General features: G+C 53.9%; 1 protein-coding gene across 6 annotated transcripts; it reads left to right on the forward strand.

Annotated features, from left to right (window-relative positions):
• Positions 1 to 441: 441 nt before the first annotated feature.
• Positions 442 to 19,929, forward strand: CIZ1 (CDKN1A interacting zinc finger protein 1). Of its 6 annotated transcripts, none has more exons than XM_045563320.1 (18): positions 442 to 601; positions 1,242 to 1,389; positions 1,633 to 1,748; positions 3,288 to 3,359; positions 5,137 to 5,366; positions 9,131 to 9,224; positions 9,420 to 9,528; positions 10,035 to 10,825; positions 11,059 to 11,180; positions 11,826 to 12,023; positions 12,629 to 12,753; positions 16,336 to 16,423; positions 16,704 to 16,781; positions 16,895 to 17,008; positions 17,191 to 17,343; positions 18,853 to 18,922; positions 19,144 to 19,265; positions 19,598 to 19,929. In XM_045563320.1, exons 2-18 carry the CDS (start codon positions 1,247 to 1,249, stop codon positions 19,811 to 19,813), a joined length of 2,841 nt encoding a protein of 946 aa, XP_045419276.1. In that variant the 5' UTR covers positions 442 to 601; positions 1,242 to 1,246; the 3' UTR covers positions 19,814 to 19,929. The 6 variants fall into 6 exon arrangements, with proteins under 6 accessions (XP_045419276.1, XP_045419274.1, XP_045419271.1 ...); XM_045563318.1 differs by lacking the exon at positions 16,704 to 16,781 and having other exon boundaries at positions 10,035 to 10,377; positions 10,624 to 10,825; XM_045563315.1 differs by lacking the exon at positions 16,704 to 16,781.
• Positions 19,930 to 20,298: the final 369 nt, after the last annotated feature.

Consider the following 20,298-nt stretch of genomic DNA (forward strand, 5'->3'; position numbering starts at 1 on the left):
CTAGCGCAAGCTCCTGCCGGGCGGTGCGACCTCGGCCGCCCCCTGGCCGGGCCGGGCCCGAATGTACATGGGCCGGCTGCATGCCCCCTCCCACCGCAGCCGCGCGCGGGCCCCCAGGATCGCGGGCTGGGGGCGGCCGCGGGGAGGTCGGTTGGGGACAGGTCCTCCTGGAAGTACCCTGCGGTGTCCCCGCCGGACGACAGACTCCTCCGGGCTACAGACGGACCTCGGGCTCAGAGCTGCCCCTTCCCAATGAGGAGGACGCGGGGCGGAGGATCTGAGCTGCCCGGGACCCCCTCGTACCCCCAAGCCGCGCCCGCAGCAGCCTGGGCGCCGGGGGAGCTGACTGCGCCTCCGCTGCGTGACCGGTGTGCGGCGCCGGCGGCCCCAGGACCTCCGGGCCCCCAGGGGGCGCTGCCCCGGCCCGGCCCCGCCCACAGACGGGTCTTCCGAGCGACGCGCCCGGTGGAGCTGCGGGGAGCCCTGGATCCTGCGAGCCGGAGCCACCCAGCCCGCGCGTGGCGAGGGCGGCGCGAGAGCTGAGGGGGCGCGGGGCGTAGGCTGCGCCGTGGCCGCGGCAGAAGCCGCGTGGGGCAGCTAGGTGCGGGACTGGGCCCGGGATGGGGGAGGGGCACGGCCGTATCAGTGCAGCTTGGATGGAGGCTGCGGGCTGCGGGCTCCGCGAGCGCCGGGGTCACGGGATTCAGTGGTGGCCGTATCTGCGGGGGAGGGGCTGGCGGAAGGGGCGGAGGGCAGCTATCCCGCAGGGTTCGCGGGCGAAACGGAAATGTTGGAGGCGGGTGTGGATGTTATTGTCACAACACAGGCACAAGGGGGACGGTCTCGGTATCACAAAGGGGGTGTGAGTGGGAAGGTGCCGCATCTGGAAGTGATGGGCGCAGAGGGAGGGTGGGGGTGGCAGGTGTATTTGGGTTGGAAGGATGGAGCCGCCAAAGTTGGAGAGATGGAGGGCGAGGCTGGGAGTTTGAAGGAGGGACTGTTGGCAGGACGTGGGGGAAATTGGTAGGAGGGTGGTGGAATCCTGCTTCTGGCAGGATTGGAGGGGGATTGGAAGGATGGGGGCGCAAATGTGGCACGCTCTTCTCAGGCCTGGAAGTGTGGCCGTGAGGCTCAGCAGGCAGTATTTGCAGGCAGTGGGTTGCAGCGAGAGGCTATGGGTGGGAGGGGAGCTCGACCGGCCTGTGGAGGGGACCCTGCCTTACTCCCCTTCCTGCCCCCAGCCGCCATGTTCAACCAGCAGCAGCAGCTCCAGCAGTTGCAGCAGCAGCAGCTCCAGCAGCAGCAATTGCAGCAGCAGCAGTTGCTGCAACTCCAGCAGCTGCTCCAGCAGCCCCCCTCACAGGCCCCGTTGACCTTGGCCGTCAGCCGGTGAGTTCCCCACTTAGGGGACTGGTGACTCTAGCTCTGCCTCTCAGACCCATCTTGGAGTCCCCCATCCCAGTGCTTTCTCCTAGGGGCATCCCTGTTTGGGTCCTGTAGGTCATCAATTGTACCCCCAAGGGGTCCTCTATCCACTCTAGAGGGGGGGCAGAGAATGGAGGTGAGAGGTCTCAGGGAAGAGGAGGGTCTGATATTCCCAGTAACCCTCTGACACCCCTTCCCAACACACAGGGGGCTCCCCCAGCAGCAGCCACAGCAGCAGCTTCTGAGCCTCCAGGGCACCAACTCGGCTTCCCTCCTCAACGGCTCTGTGCTGCAGAGAGCTTTGCTCTTGCAGCAGTTGCAAGGTATGGCTATGGGCCCCTTCTCTGTCTATTTTAGTGGTAGCTTCTCAGCAGGCCCGTTGCATAAATCTCACTAAATCCACACAGTGACCCTGAGAGGCAGCTACTCTCAGCACTCTATTTACAGATGAGGACACTGAAGCTCCAGGAGGTAAAAGTTCTGAAGCTGCTGAGCTGAGTGCAGGGCTGTCCGCTCGTGGAGGTGTGCCCTTGGCCATGGCGCTGGCTCTTCAGGCGATACTCAGCACTCTTCACTTATTCAGATTAGATGCCATTTGACAGATGAGGAAGCTAAAAGGGAAGGCATTTGCCCTGGATCACACAGCATCAACAGTGGCTGAGCTGGACCAAGGCCTGGGCCTCCTGACCACCTGGATCCCTGTGCAGTTGTCTTTAGCCCTGTGCATTAAGCCTGTGGCCTTGCCTCAGTTTCCCCACGTGGAGAGCAGTCTCAGCTCTTCCAAGATGGTGCTGATAACCCTAAAGGGAAATATACCCACAATCCCATTTTAAAGATGAAGAAACTGAGGCCCAGAGAGGGGGCATGTGCCCAAGGTCATGTTGTAAGCAAGTGTTGATTAGATGGTCATTACTCTTCAGCCCTACCAGGGCCATATGGGCATGGATGGTCCTGAGTGGGAGAGAAAACCACACACAGGGACTCATAGCATATATATACATATCTTCCCCCTTTTCTTTCTCAAAATCATACTCTTCAAAGTGAAAAAGAATTTTTTTTTTAAAAAGGGATAGGAAAATGCAAACTGTCATCTGTAGACTCACTCACCTCCTGAAGAAAATCACGTCAGTATTTTGGTGTATGTCTTCCCATTTTTTCTAGCCACAGACTTGGGATTTGTATGTGATTACTATGATTGCTATATTGTTTCTTTTTCACTGAATAGAATGGTATGATCATTTACCGTATGGTTTGACAGTCTCTGCCAAGATTACTTTTTTTTTTTTTTTTTTTTTGAGACAGAGTCTCGCTCTGTTGGCCCGGCTAGAGTGAGTGCCGTGGCGTCAGCCTAGCTCACAGCAACCTCAAACTCCTGGGCTTAAGTGATCCTACTGCCTCAGCCTCCCGAGTAGCTGGGACTATAGGCATGCGCCACCATGCCCAGCTGATTTTTTCTATATATATATTTTTTTGGTTGTCCAGATAATTTCTTTCTATTTTTAGTAGAAACGGGGTCTCGCTCTTGCTCAGGCTGGTCTCGAACTCCTGACCTCGAGCGATCCACCCGCCTTGGCCTCCCAGAGTGCTAGGATTACAGGCATGAGCCACCGCGCCCGGCCCAAGATTACTTTTAATAATTATTTAATATTCCACTGGAGGGGTGTACCCTTGCTTATGTAAACCTTGTCAGTTGTTCAGCTGTTTCCTTTTTTTGCTTTCTTTTTCTTGTTTTATTTGATTTTTTTTTTCTACTTTAAATAACACTAGGATGAATGTGATATTTGAGACTACGTTCTGACTGAGTCAGGGGGGATGGATGTTTTACGGCTCTCGATAAGTATTGCCAAATTGCTTTCCTAAAGGACTGGACCAGTTTGCAATGCCACCAGCCACGTATGACAGTGCCGGTCTCACCATGCCCACGGCAACATTGGGTATTATATGCTTTTTTATATATATATAAATGTATATACATATAATTTACTAAATTGGTTGGCAAAAAAGTTATATCATTAATGTTTTAATTCACATTTCTTGGCATGCCAGTGCAGTTGAACATTTTATATTTGTCGGTTAAACATTTGTATTTCTTTTTGTGACTTGTCCATGTCCTGTGTCCATTTTTCTTTTAGGGTGTTTCATCTTTTGTCTTGCTTTTAAGAGCTGATTGGCTCTCTCTGCACATATGTGGATATGTATTTGTTTCAAGTTAATGTTAATTGAACATTTCCTATGTCCCAGGCACATTTGTATATCTCATTGAATCCTCATAACACATTGTGAGGCAAGCACTATTATTATCCCCATTTTGCAGATGAAGGAACTCAGGCTAAGAAGGGGAAACTGATTTGCTCAGGGTCACAGAGCTCGTGCTATAGAGTCTGGACTTGAACCCAGCTCTCACAGCACAGCTTACCCATACCTTTAACCCCTGTGTTTCCTGTTTCAGCTTCACTGTCTTTCATGCTTCACACACTTTCCAAGCTCTGGGCCTTCCCTGAGGTGTGGAGCTGAGTCAGATGAGGTGTAGCAGGAGGCAGATGAGAAAATTATGCAGCTGGTCCTAGGACAGGGTAGCTGGGGCCTGTGGGGACACACAGGGAGTCTGAGAAGGCCTCCTGAATGAAAGACACCTGAAGGGAGATCTGAAGGACGGCTGGGAGTTAGTGGGACAGAGCAGCCCAGGCAGAGGGAACAGCATGTGCAAAGGCTGTGAGGCAGGATGTGTGAAGGACCGCACAGGGACATATGACTGGAATGGAGTGGGGACATGTGTGGGGAGAATGGCAAGAAAGGAGGGAAGGTGGGCAGGGCCAAACCTGGCACGGTGAGGAATGGGCTTTGTTCCTGAGGAGCAGGGAGCTGTGGAGCAGTTTGGGCAAAGGAGGGAGTAGATCAGAACAGGGTTTTAGAAATACCACTGTTTGCGCCACCTGTGCGAAGGTTGTGGCTGAAATTCAGGCAGGGGATGAAGTGCCTTTGGAAGGGTGCAGATGGGAGTGGGGATGGAGAGGGGGAGAGGCGTAGGAGAGTTGATAGGATTTGGGGGTGGTGAGGATGGGGGTAGGGTAAAGAGAAGGAGGAATCAGGAGCCCCCCAGAATCCTGGCTAGGGCCAGTGGATGGATGGCAGTGCCCCTCATGGGGACCAGGGGCAAGCTATTCCTCTACTTTGTATCTCCTTTGTCATTGGTAGAAATAAAACCTACCCTGATGCTTGGTGGGCCAAGTGACTGGGGTAGTGTATGGATGTATGGAACGTGCTTGGCACAGCGCCTGGCTCATCATCAGCCTTTGGTGAAGGGTGGCTGGTGGGGGGAGGGGTGTCTTATTGGGGTTCCCTGTCCAGGGACTAGCCATCTTGCTGGTTTTCCCTGCGGGTGCTGTGCCAGGTGTCTCACATACCCTAAGGCAGGCCCTGAAGCATGGCTGCTGGGGGTGCTCAGTTGCTGACCGGGAGTTATCTGGGAGGGAAAAGGCAGCACCCCATCCACCCCCACCTGGAGCAGAAAAGCAGCCCTAAAGCCTCCCTTGCCACCACACCCACAGTGAGCCTCAGCTCTCATCTCCTCCCTCTCGCTGCCCTTGGGTGGGAAGGGTCCCTTTCAAAGTTATCCTTGATGTTCCCATGATGCTCTGGGAGACTGAACCCTGACCCTGGCCTCTGCCACCTGACCACAGTGTGACCCGTCTTCTCCTCTCTTGTCCGCAGGTAACTTCCGAGGCTACAACATGGCGACCCCGAGCCTGACAGCCCCCAGTCTTACACCCCCGCAGCTGGCCACTCCAAATTTGCAGCAGTTCTTTCCCCAGGCTACTCGCCATTCCCTCCTGGGCCCCCCTCCTGTTGGGGTCCCTATTAACCCATCTCAGCTCAACCTCTCTGGACGGGCCCCCCAGAAACAGGCCCGGACCCCCTCCTCCACCACTCCCAATCACAAGGTAAGTGGTGGCTGGGCTGAAGCAGGTGTGGATGGGAGTGAGAGAGGGGACACCTGGGCATCAGGCCCACCTCCGCCCACTCGGGATCATCCTGGGCCTTTGGGCAGGTCACACTTCCTCTTTGTGCCTTAGTTTCCTCGTCTGTAAAATGACGAGGTGGCTTGTCTAGCATTTCCCAAACTTCATATATTCCTGTAGCCCTGGCATGACTTTTGCCATGCCCAAACACCAGCAGTTCTGTTATGTACTTAATATTTTTCTTAAAATCAGGCTGCCCAGTGGAAATAAAATGTGAACCATACATGTAATTTAAAATCTTCTAGTAAATACATAAAAAAATAAAATGAAATGGGTGAAATGAACATTATTAATATATTTTATTTAACCCAATATATAAAAAAATTATTGGCCAGGCATGCTAGCTCTTGTCTGTAATCTCAGCACTTTGGGAGGCCAGGGCAGAAAAATTGCTTGAGGCCAGAAATTCGAGACCAGACTAGATAGCATAGCAAGACCTTTTCTCGGCCGGGCACGGTGGCTCATGCCTGTAATCCTAGCTCTGGGAGGCCGAGGCGGGTGGATCGCTCGAGGTCAGGAGTTCGAGACCAGCCTGAGCAAGAGTGAGACCCCATCTCTACTAAAAATAGAAAGAAATTATCTGGCCAACTAAAAATATATATACAAAAAAAAAAATTAGCCGGGCATGGTGGCTCATGCCTGTAGTCCCAGCTACTCGGGAGGCTGAGGCAGTAGGATCGCTGAAGCCCAGGAGTCTGAGGTTGCTGTGAGCTAGGCTGATGCCACGGCACTCACTCTAGCCCGGGCAAGAAAGTGAGACTCTGTCTCAAAAAAAAAAAAAAAAAAAGACCTTTTCTCTATAAAAATACAAATAAAAACATTAGCTGGGAGTGGTGGTGTACTCTTGTAGTCCTAGACACTGCACTCCAACCTGAGTGACAGAGGGAGACCTTGTTTCTCTAAAAAAAAAAAAAATTATAATTTCAATCTGTAATCAATATAAAAAATGAATGAGGTATTTTATATTATTTTTTTGAATTAAAATTTTTTTTTAATTTTTAATTTTTAATTTTATTTTTTTGAGATAGAGTTCCACTCTGTTGCCCGGGTTAGAGTGCCATGGTGTCAGCCTACCTCACAGCAACCTCAAACTCCTGGGCTCAAGCAATCCTGCTGCCTCAGCCTCCCAAGTAGCTGGGACTACAGGCATGCGCCACCATGCCCGGCTAATTTTTTCTATATATTTTTAGTTGTCCAGCTAATTTCTGTCTATTTTTTTAGTAGAAACAGGGTCTTGCTCTTGCTCAGGCTAGTCTTGAACTCCCGAGCTCAAACAATCCACCCGCCTCAGCCTCCCAGAGTGCTAGAATTACAGGCGTGAGCCACCGCGCCCGGCCTTTAATTTTTAATTTTAATTTTAATTTTTGAGACAGAATCTCACTCTGTCACCTGAAGTAGAGTGCCACGGCATCAGCCTAGCTCACTGCGACCTCAAACTCCTGGGCTCAAGCGATCCTCCTGCCTCAGCCTCCCGAGTAGCTGAGACTACAAGCACATGTCTCCACGCCTGCCTAATTTTTCTATTTTTTGTAGAGATGGGTTCTTGCTCAGACTACACTCGAACTCTTGGCCTCAAGTAATCCTCTTGCCTCGGCCTCCCAGAGTGCTAGGATTACAGGCATGAACCATTGTGCCGGTTGACATTCCTTATTTTTTTTAAAAAAAAAACCTAAATCTTCAAAATCCTGTGTGTATTCTTATACTTTCCCTTCAGTTCAGATTGGCTGTGTTTCAAGTGCTTGCATGTGACTACTGGCTACTGCGCTGACAGCAGGGCTTTAAATCAACTGGCTTCTTTTTAGTTACATTTATTTTAGAAGGAAATGTTACATCACAACCTGAAATTTTAAAAACTATCTAAATGAATTGCCGTACATAGAAGTGCAAGAACCGTAACTGGGGGTAGAATAATGTTATAAAATCCTAAGCTAGGCCGGGCGCCACGCCTGTAATCCTAGCACTCTGGGAGGCCGAGGTGGGTGGATTGCTTGAGGTCAGGAGTTCGAGACCAGCCTGAGCAAGAGTGACACCCCATCTCTACTAAAAATAGAAAGAAATGATCTGGCCAACTAAAATAGATATAGAAAAAAAATTAGCTGGGCATGGTGGCTCATGCCTGTAGTCCCAGCTACTCGGGAGGCTGAGGCAGTAGGATCGCTGAAGCCCAGGAGTTTGAGGTTGCTGTGAGCTAGGCTGACACCACGGCACTCACTGTAGCCTGGGCAACAGAGCGAGACTCTGTCTCAAAAAAAAAAAAAAAGCCCAAGCTATATACTGTTGCTGTCTAAAGGTTCCCACCTGCTGCTTTCGGGCTCTCTGCGTGTCTGAGAAGTGTTAAACCTTGCCCTGACATAAGCAGAAAGTCTGCAGAGGGAAGCTCCTCCTCCCCAGACTGTCCTGTCCCTGAAGGTCCCTGCAGCTCCTTGCTCATGGCCTGCTCCTGAGTGCATTCTGGGGCAGGGGCAGCGCACCCTTTCCTGGCTGCTTTGGGGCAGCCCACATCTGGAGGTGAGGCACGTCCCCCCAGAGCGGGGCCCAGCCTCCAGCCTTCCAGTTGGGCCTGTCATAACATGGTCATGTCTAATGTTCAACCTGCCCTGCCTCTGTTTTACATATGGGAAAACTGAGGCTCAGAGATTGGGGGGCGGTGGGGGTTGCCTTGAGCCGCACAGCTGTCAAGGCAGACCCAGAGCCCAGGCCTCCTAACTCTCGGGCCAGTGCCTGTGTCATGAAGGGTGACAGCTGGGTAGTTTCTGAAGGGCACAGAGTCCTGATGTGCTGTACAGATTGCCATTCCCTGCTCGGGGCTGGTTCCTCAGGCTTAGCAGGAGGGAGGGAGGGAGGCTACAGGCTCCTGGGGGCTTTTGGGGGCTTCCTGGGATGCAGGAAATGGCCAGAGCCATGTGTTCATTCAGCAGATGTCTGTAGGCCCCTGCAGGGCACTCAGTGGTGCAGGTGATGCACCTGGCCTGACTCTCCTTGAGGTCTTGGGTGGGGGTGGGGTGGGGCTGAGCAACATTAATGAAAATAATGTTCCAACCATTGATTTAAGATTGTGGAAAATGCCACAAAAAGGAAACCAGAAGCCTTCTGGGGACCTGTACTAGTTTGGAGTCATGAGGGCTTCCTGCAAGAAGTGCCTTTGAGGCTCTGGGTGAAGCCTGGGGGCAGGGAGCGGCCTGGGGCTGGACCAGAGAGAAGGCCAGTGTGGCTGAGTCGGGGTGGAAAGTGGGGGTGGCTGACGCTGGAGGGGCGGCGCGGGGCAGAGGCCAGGTTGTGCAGTGTGGGGTGTGGGGAAGGTGCTTTCCCGCTTGGGGTAAGGAGTACTCCAGGGCTCCAGGAAGCCAGGGGCAGGCTTTAGCCTGGAAGAGACAAGAGGCATGATTTGTACTTGGAAGGGTCCTTCTGGCTGCCTTGTGGGGAAGGGGATGGGAAGTCAGGAGGCAGCACCGTGGGCCAGGAGAAGGCTTGTGTCCTCCAAACCTGGGCTTATTTAATATGCAGCTAAGGTGGAACCCTGTAGACATGATTCCTGGAGTTTTTATAATTATCCGCTTGGCAGCCCTGCCCGCCAAAGGTCCCTGGGCCCCTTCTTCCTCTGGGGGACTGTTACAGCCTCTCTTGGGCAAGGGGGTATTTACAGGGGTGGATGGCAGATGTCAAAAATGGTTTCTGAAAGGAAGCAGGATTCTTCTTCTCAGACCATGCCTGTGGAAGACCATTCAGACCCCCCCGAGGGGTCTGAGAAAGCTGCAGAGCCCCGAGCGAGCACACCAGAAGGTGAGGAGGAGGCTGCTGGCCCTCCAGAGGGACGTGGGTTGGGCAGGTGGGTGCAGGGTCTGCAGGTGATGTAGGCAGATATGGGATGAGGGGTTCTTGGTTTGGGATGGAGGTCGAGCCTGGGCCCCATCTCCTAGAGCTCAGACACGCTCTACATGGCATCTGTGTTCCCTCCCTCTCCTGCCTCCCCTCCAGACCAAGGTTCACCCCCCTGCCCAGATGACATCCCTAAGGAGAGACGCACTCCAGCACCGGCGCCTGAGCCTTGTGAGGTGTCTGAGCCGCCAGCCAAGAGGATGAAGAGGTAGCTGATGCCGAAAACCTACCCTGGGCCTGGTGCCCTGTATTCTCATTCCTGCAAAGCAAGGGTGGGGTGGCAGAGGTGGTGCCCCTTCAGTGGAGCTGGAGCAAGGAAAGGGCCTTGGCTTCTGGCTTGGAGGAAGGTCAGACTTATTCCTGCACCTTTCCTGGGGAGGCTCCAGGCCAGACTCTGGCGTCTTCCTTGGGACTGAGCCCCCCGAGGCCAGGCTGGGTGGCCGGCTTGGAGGGGTGAAGATGTTCATCTGGGATCGCAGAGGGTGGGTGGGGTTACAGGGCTAACTGGATGCATGTTAGCAAGTTGTGGGAGGTGAGAACAGTCCTCCCCCATTTACTGAGGTAAAACTGAGGCCCAGAGAGCCAAAGGAGTTTGCCCAAATCCCCCAGGTCGTAAGTGGTAGAGTTAGCATTGGATACTGGGTCTTAGCCTTTCTTGGAAGCCCCTGGGCCTCTTGGAAAACATGGCTTTGATTTTCTTTTGCTCCTTCCTAGCTCAGAGGAGCCTGCAGAGAAGGGGCCCCCAGGGCAGCTACAGGCGAAGGTGCAGCCACAGGCCCGGATGACAGCACCAAAGCAGACACAGACACCAGAGCTGCTGCCTGAGCCCCTGGAAGCCCGCGTGCTGCCACGATTCCAGCCACGGGTCCTGCAGATCCAGGCCCAGGTGCAACCACAGACTCAGCCACGGATGGTACCAGTGGACACCCAGGTGCAGCCAAAGCTGCAGAAGCAGGCACAAACACAGACCTCTCCAGAGCACTTAGTGCCACAGCAGAAGCAGGTGCCGCCAGAGCTGCAGCAGGAGGCAGAGCCACAGAAGCAGGTGCAGCCACAGGTACAGCCACGGCCACATTCACAGCCTCCAAGGCAGGTGCAGCTGCAGCAGGAGGCTGAGCCACAGAAGCAGGTGCAGCCACAGGTACAGACACAGCCACATTCACAGCCCCCAAGGCAGGTGCAGCTGCAGCAGGAGGCTGAGCCACAGAAGCAGGTGCAGCCACAGCCACAGGCACATGCACAGCCCCCTGTACAGGTGCAGCTGCAGCTGCAGAAGCAGGCCCAGACACAGACGTATCCACAGGTCCATACACAAGCACAGCCAGTGGTCCAGCCACGGGAGCAGCCACCAGAGCATCCTTCAGCGCAGGCGCCAGTGCAGCCACCAGAGCAGGTCCATGAGCAGCTTCGGACCCAGCCGCAGGAGTCGTTGTCGGCACCAGAGCAAGCACCAGTTCATAGCATGGTGCCGGAGATGCCTCCTGATACAGTAGAAGCCGGAGGAGGTAAGTGAGCACAGGCTCCCGGTCTAGTGATGAGATGTCTCTGCCTGGGCCCTTCATTCCTCCCAGCGCAGCCTGTGGCTGAGGGCTGGGCCTGGAACCCAGGTCCAAGGCCACCCGCACCAGGAGTTTCAAGGTCCTGGCTGTGGGGAGAGAAGGCAGCTCTTGGGCCTGGGTCCCTCTGGGGCCAGGGTGGGAGGCGCACTTAGGGAAACGGAGCTCATCTGTCATTTCAGGCTTGGAGAAGGCCTCGCCAGAGCCAGTGGGTACCCAGGCCCGCGTGGGAGAGAGCCGGGAGGAGGCAGCCAGCGGCCTGGATGTGGGAGAATGTGCAAAAAGAGCAAGAGAGATGCTAGGGGTGGGTCGAGGTGCTGATGTGGCAGCGTGAGGGCCACAGAGCCCAGCAGTGGGGTGGCCCTGTGCTGCTCTAGGTCACCTCAGGGTCCCCAGTGTTTCCCCACCTGTGAAATGGTACAGCAGCCCTCTGCCTGGGGCACGTGGGCAGACTGGACTGGGTTTGATGGTGCTGGGTCTGAGTGGGACTCTCTTGCTCTTGTGTTGCCCTCTTGTGCCTTGCTTCAAAGACCTGGGGGTACCTCTGGTGATGGGAGTCCTCTCCCGCCTGCCCGCCCACACGCTAGAGCCCCCGGTCCCTTCACACGGGTAACAATGCTCGATGGAGGGGATGGAAGCTGCTCTGTGGGGCTCCGGTCCCAGCTCAGCCTTCGAGTGAACACACAGGCAAACCCATTCCTTGCTTGGGTCTCAGTTTCCCCATCTGTCACATGGAGGGGCAGGGTGGCCATTAGAGTTAGGTAGACCTGCGTTCCCATCCTGACTGTAGTATGTTCTAGCTGTGTGAACCGGGGCAGTCACCTGACAGCTCAGAGCCTCAGGTTCTCCGTCAGGAAGGTGTGATGAGGCAACGCTCACAGACATTTAGTGCGGGCTGGCCCGCGTAAGCGCCCCGCTGGTGGAAACTCTGCTCCTGCTCCCCGTGCAGGTGTGGGGCGCCGGGGGCTCCCTGAAGGTCACCATCCTGCAGAGCAGTGACAGCCGGGCCTTTAGCACCGTACCCCTCACACCCGGGCCCCGCCCCAGTGACTCCAGCTCCACCACCCCTGTGGCCGCCAGCGCACCCGCTAAGCAGGCCCTCCAGTTCTTCTGCTACATCTGCAAGGCCAACTGCACCAGCCAGCAGGTACTGCAAAGCCAGGCTGGGTGGGAGGGTGGTAGGGGGAGAGTTGAGGGTCTCCATGGGGTGCACAGCCGGCCCTTCCTCTAGCTGCCTCAGGGGCTGCACTGAGTACTCGAGCCCAGTTGTGCGTTTGCACCAAAAACATTTCCTGAACAGCCAAGGAGGCAGGCTTTTAGAATCAGGCAGACCTGTTTCAAATCGGCTCTGAACAGCTGTATGGGCCTCTGAGTCCCACCCCCCGTGCCTCAGTTTCCTCTTGCGTCAATTAAAGAAACATTTGGAACCCACCTCATTGGGTGGTTCTGGGGACTTGGTGACTTGATATTGGAGTCGTGAGCCCAGGTCTGGCCTGAAGTGAGCACAGCAGTAATAATAACAGCATCGCACTTGTATTATTACCGCTACTGCTGTGGTTACCTCTGTACCCTGTGCCTTGCCTGAGCAGAGCGACGGAGGCCCAGAGGCGAGCCAGGCCGCTGTGTGCGCGCTCTGTGCCTGCTCAGCCTGCGCAGGGGCGCTGTGAGAGAAATGCCTCCGGCGATGCGGCTGAGGCTGGAGTCACCCTCCGCAGGCCCAGCCTTGCCCACCCTCGCTCCCTCCCACTGCAGGAGTTCCAGGACCACATGTCGGGCGCTCAGCACCAGCAGCAGCTTGGAGAGATCCAGCACATGAGCCAGGCCTGCCTGTTGTCTCTGCTGCCCATACCCCGCGATGTCCTGGAGAGAGAGTCTGAGTGAGTAGAGGGTCGTGGAAGTTCTGTGCTGGGGAGTGGGCAGTCTCATGGACCTGGCTTGAAGCAGCCATCTGCAAGGTCTCCCTTCAGGTTAAGCATTGCCCGTCCCACCTAGGCCTTTTCATACTATTCACTTGAATAGTATGACCTTGAACCTCAGTTTTCCCCATCTGTGAAATGGCCTGGTGAGGGGTATAATGCAGGAATTCACAATAGTCTCTCATGGCTCTATCCAGGCAGGAACAGTGTGAGCACCGATGTGGGAGGGGGTAGGTTAGGCACAGACCCCTGTTCCCCTGGCATGTGTGCCGACTCCAGCCAAGGGGGCCCCATGGTGAGGATACTTCATCTTGTGGCTGGAGGGTAGGACTTTCTTGCTTTCCCCCTCCCATTGTCATGGGGGCTTGGCTGATCAGAAACTTCAGCCCCCCTGAGTCTGGGACTAGCTCTTGGGATGAGAAGGCTTTCTGGGAAGCTGGAGGAGTTTTCAGGACCCCGTGGGCAGTCACAGAGGCCTATAGGGTCTGGGAGGTGTCATGAGAGCAGCAGGACAGTGTTGCCTTGGGCCACCTGGGGGATGTGACCCCTGTCTTACAAGACAGCTGCGTCTTAGGTCCTGTTCTCCTAGTTTTTTTAAGAATCCAGAAATCCAGATTTGTATGTGAAATCTGCTGATTTCAAAATGTTAACAGCTAGTTCAGAATTGAAACAAAACAAAACAAATTCTATGGAGGACAAATCAGACAGTCCCCTGAGTAAGAGTTTACAGAGATCACGGTTTGAAGCTCCCCAAGTGGAGATGAAGGCATGGGAAGGGCTCTTGATTCTCTCGGCTTGCTCCTTCTCTGCAGTGGAAGCTCGTGGCTCTGTTAGCTGGTTCTGACTTTGAGAAGAGCTTCCTTAAGTGGTTTTGTACTTAGGTGAGATAATCACAAACACAGGAAAAAGGTGACTCACAAAGATGTTCTTTGCAGTTAATATAATGATGGAAAAGTCTAATTGGAAATGATCTAAAATATCCAAAACGAGGGGATTGGTTGGATCAGTTAAGGCCTGTCCACTTGGTGGAACAACCAATAAATAGGACACTTGCTGTGCATTTATAATAGTGCAGAAACATGATGCAGTGTCAGGGTAAAACAGAATTCAAAACTGCATGTGCAGAATGAGCTTGACTACATAAAAATAGATACTGTGACACATAAGAAAACTAGCAGGACACAGAACAGGCTGTTAACAAGCTTCAGGTGGGGGGATTCATCCAGCGTCTCCTGTCCAGTGACTTCCCCCGTCCTCCTCCCCCAAGCCTTGAAGAATGTGACAGCCTTTCCAATAGGCTGCCCGTCCCTGTCCCTCCGTCACCCAGCACAGCCGGAAACTCTGGGCGGATCCCTAGCCGGGCCCTGGGGATTCCAGGATGGGGTCCAGTGGGACAGAGGAGGGATCAGGTCCTCCTAATCCATTGTGGGAAATGGTGTGGCAGCAGCACTTTGGATCCCCAGGGGGGCTTACTGGGACGGGGACAGCTCTAGGAATGGGGGGAGGGTCAAGAAAAGCCCATGAAAGGCAAGGCATCTACACTGAAGGGTAAATAGGAGTTTTCAAGGCCACATATCCTCAGCTGTGTCACCATGATGGTGGCCTCCTGGACCTGCCAGTAGTAATCAGAGCCACATATCTGTCAGTGCCCAGCTGCACTGCAGTGTTAACAACAATTTGTAAAACAAAATAACCCTCACCTTGGTCCCCAGCATGTGGACATTGATATTGTCCTCTTGTATCAGATGGGGTCTTCTGCAGTTGTGAGTGAGAAAAACTCTAATTTCTGTAAGACACTAATTGGCTTGAGCAAAAAGGAGCAATGTTTCTGGCACATGTCACTGGGAAAGTGAGGACTACAGCTGGATCCCGGGGACAGCATTGTAGTGAGACAGCCTCTCTAAAAGTGCTGTCCCCTGGGCCTAGGTACACAGGGCCAGCTCTAGCCCAGGCGATAGAGTGAGACCCTGTCTCAAAAAAAGAAAAAAAAAAAGGATTTTGCTGAGGACAATAAGTGTCCCTAAACCCTTAAACCTGGAACCCCCACTATGTGGTTGATATGCCTTTTTTGATTTTTAAAAAATTTTTTCTTATTATGAAAACAGTTTGTTCATTGTATAACATTTTGAAAGTACAAGAACATAGACACACAAGAAGATAAAAATTGCCCATAACCCCATTGCCCAGAGATAAAGACTATCACATTTTGGACCTCGCTTATGCCATGGTCCTTTCTGTGTTTATGCAATCTTTAAAAAAATAAAAATTAGAATCATTGTACCTGACATATGTGAATACTTCCCATGTCTCTGAACAGCCCTCCACAACAGGGTTCTTAGCAGGGCTTTGTGACATTTTGCAACATGTACGAGTTTTAATTTTATGTAATTTTTCCCTTTATGATTTCTGGCGTTGACGTTATATGTAGAAAGATCCTTCCCAACCCAGGATTATTAAATATGTATAAATAGTGGCCCTCCACTTTTTAAAGTAAATGGTTTTGATGGTTTTTTTTTTCAAGTGATCCTCCTCCCTCAGCCTCATGAGTAGCCGGGCACCATCACACCCAGCTAATTTTTTTTTTTTTTTAAGAGTCAGGGTCTCACTATGTTGCCCAGGCTGGTCTTGAACTCCTGAGCTCAAGTGATCCTCCTGCCTCAGCCTCCCAAAGTGCTGGGATTATAGGTGTGAGCCACCGCACCTGGTCTTGTTTTGATTTTTACACCTGACTCTCTAGTAGTCCAGCTAGAATTTATTTTGAAGTAGGCAGAAGGTGGGAGCCAAAGGCTTTTCTTCTCCAAGTGGATAGTAAATTGTCCTGACATAACTTACTGTATAATCTATGCCTTTCAATACTAGTTTTTCTTTCCCATTGCTATACTGTCAGGGTATACATCACACTACACAATTTTCACTATTGTAGTTTGTGTTTTTAATTTTAGTGGCTGGCATCCCAAATGCTTCTAAATTTCATCCCCCCTGCCCCAAAGTTTCCTTGGTTATTCTTCATTCTTTTTTTTTCTCTTTTTTTTTTTTTGAGACAGAGTCTCACTTTGTTGCCCAGGCTAGAGTGAGTGCCGTGGCGTCAGCCTAGCTCACAGCAACCTCAAACTCCTGGGCTTAAGCGATCCTACTGCCTCAGCCTCCCGAGTAGCTGGGACTACAGGCATGCGCCACCATGCCCGGCTAATTTTTTCTATGTATATTTTTAGTTGTCCAGATAATTTATTTCTATTTTTAGTAGAGACGGGGTCTCGCTCAGGCTGGTCTCAAACTCCTGACCTTGAGCCTCCTGACCACCCGCCTCAGCCTCCCAGAGGGCTAGGATTACAGGCATGAGCCACCGCGCCCGGCCTCCTTGGTTATTCTTGCTTGACTATTCATTCAGATGAACCTCAGAACCATTTTGTTAAGTTTCAAAAAAGATTCTGCTGGAATTGCAATTGGAATTGGATCACATTTATGGAGCAGTCTGGGAGGGCTGCTGTCTTTCCAACCAGAACATAGTGTCACATTGAACCCGTTTTGATTGTCATCATTCAGAGACCCTCCACCAAAGCGCTGGTGCCACACCTGCCAGGTCTACTACATGGGGGACCTGATCCAACACCGCAGGACACAGGACCACAAGGTAGGAGGGCCAGCGTGCTGCCGAGGCACCTGCTGGGAAGGAGGGAGCCCCAAGTTGGGAGCAGGAAGTAAATGTTGGTCTTTGTCTCTGTTCGACCGTAACTCACAGTGTGGTTTCTGGATATGTCAGTCATGTTTCTTCACTGGGCTTCGGGTTCCCCATCTGTCCCCTGCCATTCAGCCCTGGAGCTCCTGGGGTCCTTTGGGTGGCTGTCCTTTTTCCTGCCTTTGCTCTGTGTCTGTCCTGTCTCTCTGTTGCCATCTGCCATCCCATCTCACAGCCACCCACGCAGGGAAGAGATGTGTTTGTCTATGTTCTGGTGCAGGGGCAGAGCACAGATGGGCTTGTTACAGACACGGTGGAGCTGCAGAAGGAGGCGAGGTCTTGCTGGGCACTGCCTGGCTGCCGGTCAGGGGGCTTGCACCTGGGGACGCCACCTGGCACCCACTTGGCCTCTCCTCCTTTCTCCAGATCGCCAAACAATCCCTGCGACCCTTCTGCACCATTTGCAACCGCTACTTCAAGACTCCTCGAAAGTTCGTAGAGCACGTGAAGTCCCAGGGGCACAAGGACAAAGCCAAGGAGGTAACCCCAACTCCCTTGGGGGACATGGGCCTAGAGAGGTAAAGAGGCTTGGCCAAGGCCACACAGCAAGCTGAGGTTTATCCCAGCCCAAACTCATAGCGGGTCTGGAGGGGTAGGGTGGGCAGAGCGTGGTGCCTTGACTGCTCAGGGCTGAGCTGAGCCCCTGTCCACTCCCTGGGAAGCTGAAGACTCTGGAGAAGGAGATAGTCGGCCAAGACGAGGACCACTTCATCACAGTGGATGCCGTGGGATGCTTTGAGGGTGATGAAGAAGAGGAGGATGACGATGATGATGAAGAAGAAGAGATCGAGGTTGAGGAGGAATTCTGCAAGCAGGTGCTGGGTGGTGGGCATGGGAAGCAGGCTGGAGGCTGGACTCTCAGCCCAGGAGGGCCCTCGCCCCACCTCCCAGGGGCCAAGCACCGTGCTGGCACCATGGGCACTAATGCATGCCACAGTTTATTATTAACCTGAACTATCTTATATGTGACCGTGTGTTTATGCATCATGATGACTATAGAATGGCAGTTAAAATGTGCAAGGGCCTCGAAGGCGGGCTGAAAGTGTGACCTGTGTGGAAGAAGGGAAGGGGACCCTAGGCCCTGGGAACAGCAGCAGTAGAGGCACAGGTGGGAGACTGCGGTGGTGCTGCTCGTGGTGGTGGTGATATCGGCCAACATTTGTTTGAGCACTCACTGCATGCCAGGCGTGTGTGCCAAGCACTGTCCGGCAGGATCTCACCAGATGGGTGGCAGGACGTGAGACTGCAGAGCCTGCGCTTTCGGCGCTGCAGCTGTGTGCCCTCCCACACGCGAGAAGCTAGAGTCGCTTGGACTCTGCAGTTTAACAGTGTTTCTGGAGCACCTGTCCTGTGCCAGGTTCTGGAGCTGCACACAAGGACACGTGAGGACCAAGGCCTGGCCTTTGGCCTCACAGAGGTCGCCCCAGATGCAGGATGGGGTGGTGAGGGGCCAGCCGGGGCTGCCCACGGGCTGTGGAAGGGCTGCAAGGGTGAGGCTCTGCTTTGGGACTCCATCGTGGCATGATGTTAGGCAAGCCACTTGGCCTCTCCGAGCCTCAGTTTCCTCTGCTCAGAAGTAACAATCCCACCTTAGGCTGTAAGGAAAGGCCAAAGCCCAGGGCTCAGTCCTAGCAAGGGCTCAGCACATGGGAGTGGTTGTCATTCTCAGAAGCCACATTTGTTTGCCTGGCGGGTGGTGGGGGGCACTGCTGGAGGGCTGACATGGCCAGAGTCAGATGGCCTCATCCAGAAGGGGTCGCATTCAGCAGGTGAGATGCAGGCTCCTTGATCACCTGAAACCCACCTCAGCAGCACTGAGGTCACTGCAGTATCAGATAGGAACTCAGGGAGCTGGCAGGGCACTCATGGTTAAGAGTGTGAACTCTGGCTTGGGCTCACCAGGGTTCACTACCCAGCTACTCTACAAACCAGCTGTGTGACCCTGGGCAAGTGAGCCAATGTCCCTGGCCCTCAGTTTCTTCTTATGTAAAATAGGGTAGCCATAGAGGGTTGTTAGGAGGATTCAGTGAGATGATGACACACGATGTGTTGGGCATATCTGGCATGGAATATGGCCACTGTGGGAACAGGAGGGCTTCCTAGAGGAGGGGGCTGATTGAGCAGACCTAGAAAGTATGGATGGGGAAGGGCACTCTGGGGGGCAGGATCAGCATGTGCAAAGGCTCCGAGAGTGCCACCCACAGGCTTCTGGAAATCAAGAGGACGGTGTGTCTGAGAGCATGGATGGGCTCCAGGCCCCTGACTGGCATCTGGGAGAGGTCTGGGGGAAGACAGATCTGAGGCCCACACTTGCACGTTTCCAGGTGAGATCCAGAGATATATCCATAGAGGAGTGGAAGGGCTCAGAGACCTACAGCCCCAACACCGCGTACGGTAAGGCCCAGCCCTGAGCCCACCTGCAGGGGCTGCAGCCCTCAGACCCAGGCTCCAGGCGACCCCCAGATCCCAGCTGCAGCATTCTGGCCATGCAGCCTAGCCCCTGGTCCTTCCTCCTCTGTTCCCACCCAGAGGGTAGGGGAGCAAATGGGCCCCTAGAGAGGGTGGGATACCTGACCGGGACCAGGGATGTGAGCACAGACCCAGCCATCCTGTAGGTGTGGACTTCCTGGTGCCAGTGATGGGCTATGTCTGCCGCATCTGCCACAAGTTCTACCACAGCAACTCAGGGGCACAGCTGTCCCACTGCAAATCCTTGGCCCACTTTGAGAACCTGCAGGTGAGCTGGACGTCCTCCCCCATCCTCCCCTGCCCGGGGACTCAGACTCTGAGCTGACGGCCTCTCCCTCTTATACCTGGCCTTACCCCGAGCACTCTGCCCCCACCAACAGGGAGGGAATCCGAACTGGGATGGGGCTGGGCTTTCTGATACTGTTCCGGGGAGCAGGTACTGAGGGGCAGGCTGTTACCTCCAGAGCCCTGGCCCAGAGAGGCTGGGTGGTCACAGGATCACGCCATTGACACTGTCTCAGTTGGAGCCGGGGAAGCAGCTGCTGGCAGTGCAACACATAGGGAAGAAGCCCTGACCTCCCCTGCACCCTTTGTGTCCAGAAATATAAGGCGGCCAAGAACCCCAGCCCCACCACCCGGCCCGTGAGCCGCCGGTGTGCTGTCAACGCCCGGAACGCCTTGACTGCTCTGTTCACCTCTGGCGGCCGCCAACCCGCCCAGCCGAGCACCCAAGACACAGCCAAAGCCCCCAGCAAGGTGAAGGCCCGACCCTCCCAGCCCCCACCACCCCGGCGCTCAAGCCGCCTCAAAACCTGATAGAGGGAGTTCCCGGGCCAGATCTGCTAATGCTTTTTAGGAGTCTGCATGGAAACTTTTGACACGGTTCATGTTTTTACTCAAAATCCAATAAACGAAGGTAGTTTGGCTGTGCAGTCCTCACCAGCACTGCTGTCTGGGTAGATGGGGAAGGGGGACTCCTCAGTCAGCTCTCAGCCTCTCTGCACAGTGTGGCAGCAGAACTAGAGGCTGAAAATGGGCTCCCTGGGACCAGGGACTCTGGATCACAAGGCACTTCACCTCTCTGAGCCTCAGTTTCCCTCTTAATGTATCAGGGCTAGGAAAGTACCCTCAAGTAAGATCTTATTTAATCTTCTCAATGACCCTAGGAGGCAGTCTTGTTTTTAAATTACAGATGGAGAAACTGAGGCCTGGCAAGGTCAAGTGACACACTGAAGGCCATGCAGTGTAAGTGGCCAGGCCTTGAGCCTGGGCCTGAGCCCTGTGCTGGTCTGTCTCTCCAG

This window comes from Lemur catta, chromosome 10, assembly GCF_020740605.2.
Source record: "Lemur catta isolate mLemCat1 chromosome 10, mLemCat1.pri, whole genome shotgun sequence".
NCBI classification, from domain to species: Eukaryota; Metazoa; Chordata; class Mammalia; order Primates; family Lemuridae; genus Lemur; species Lemur catta.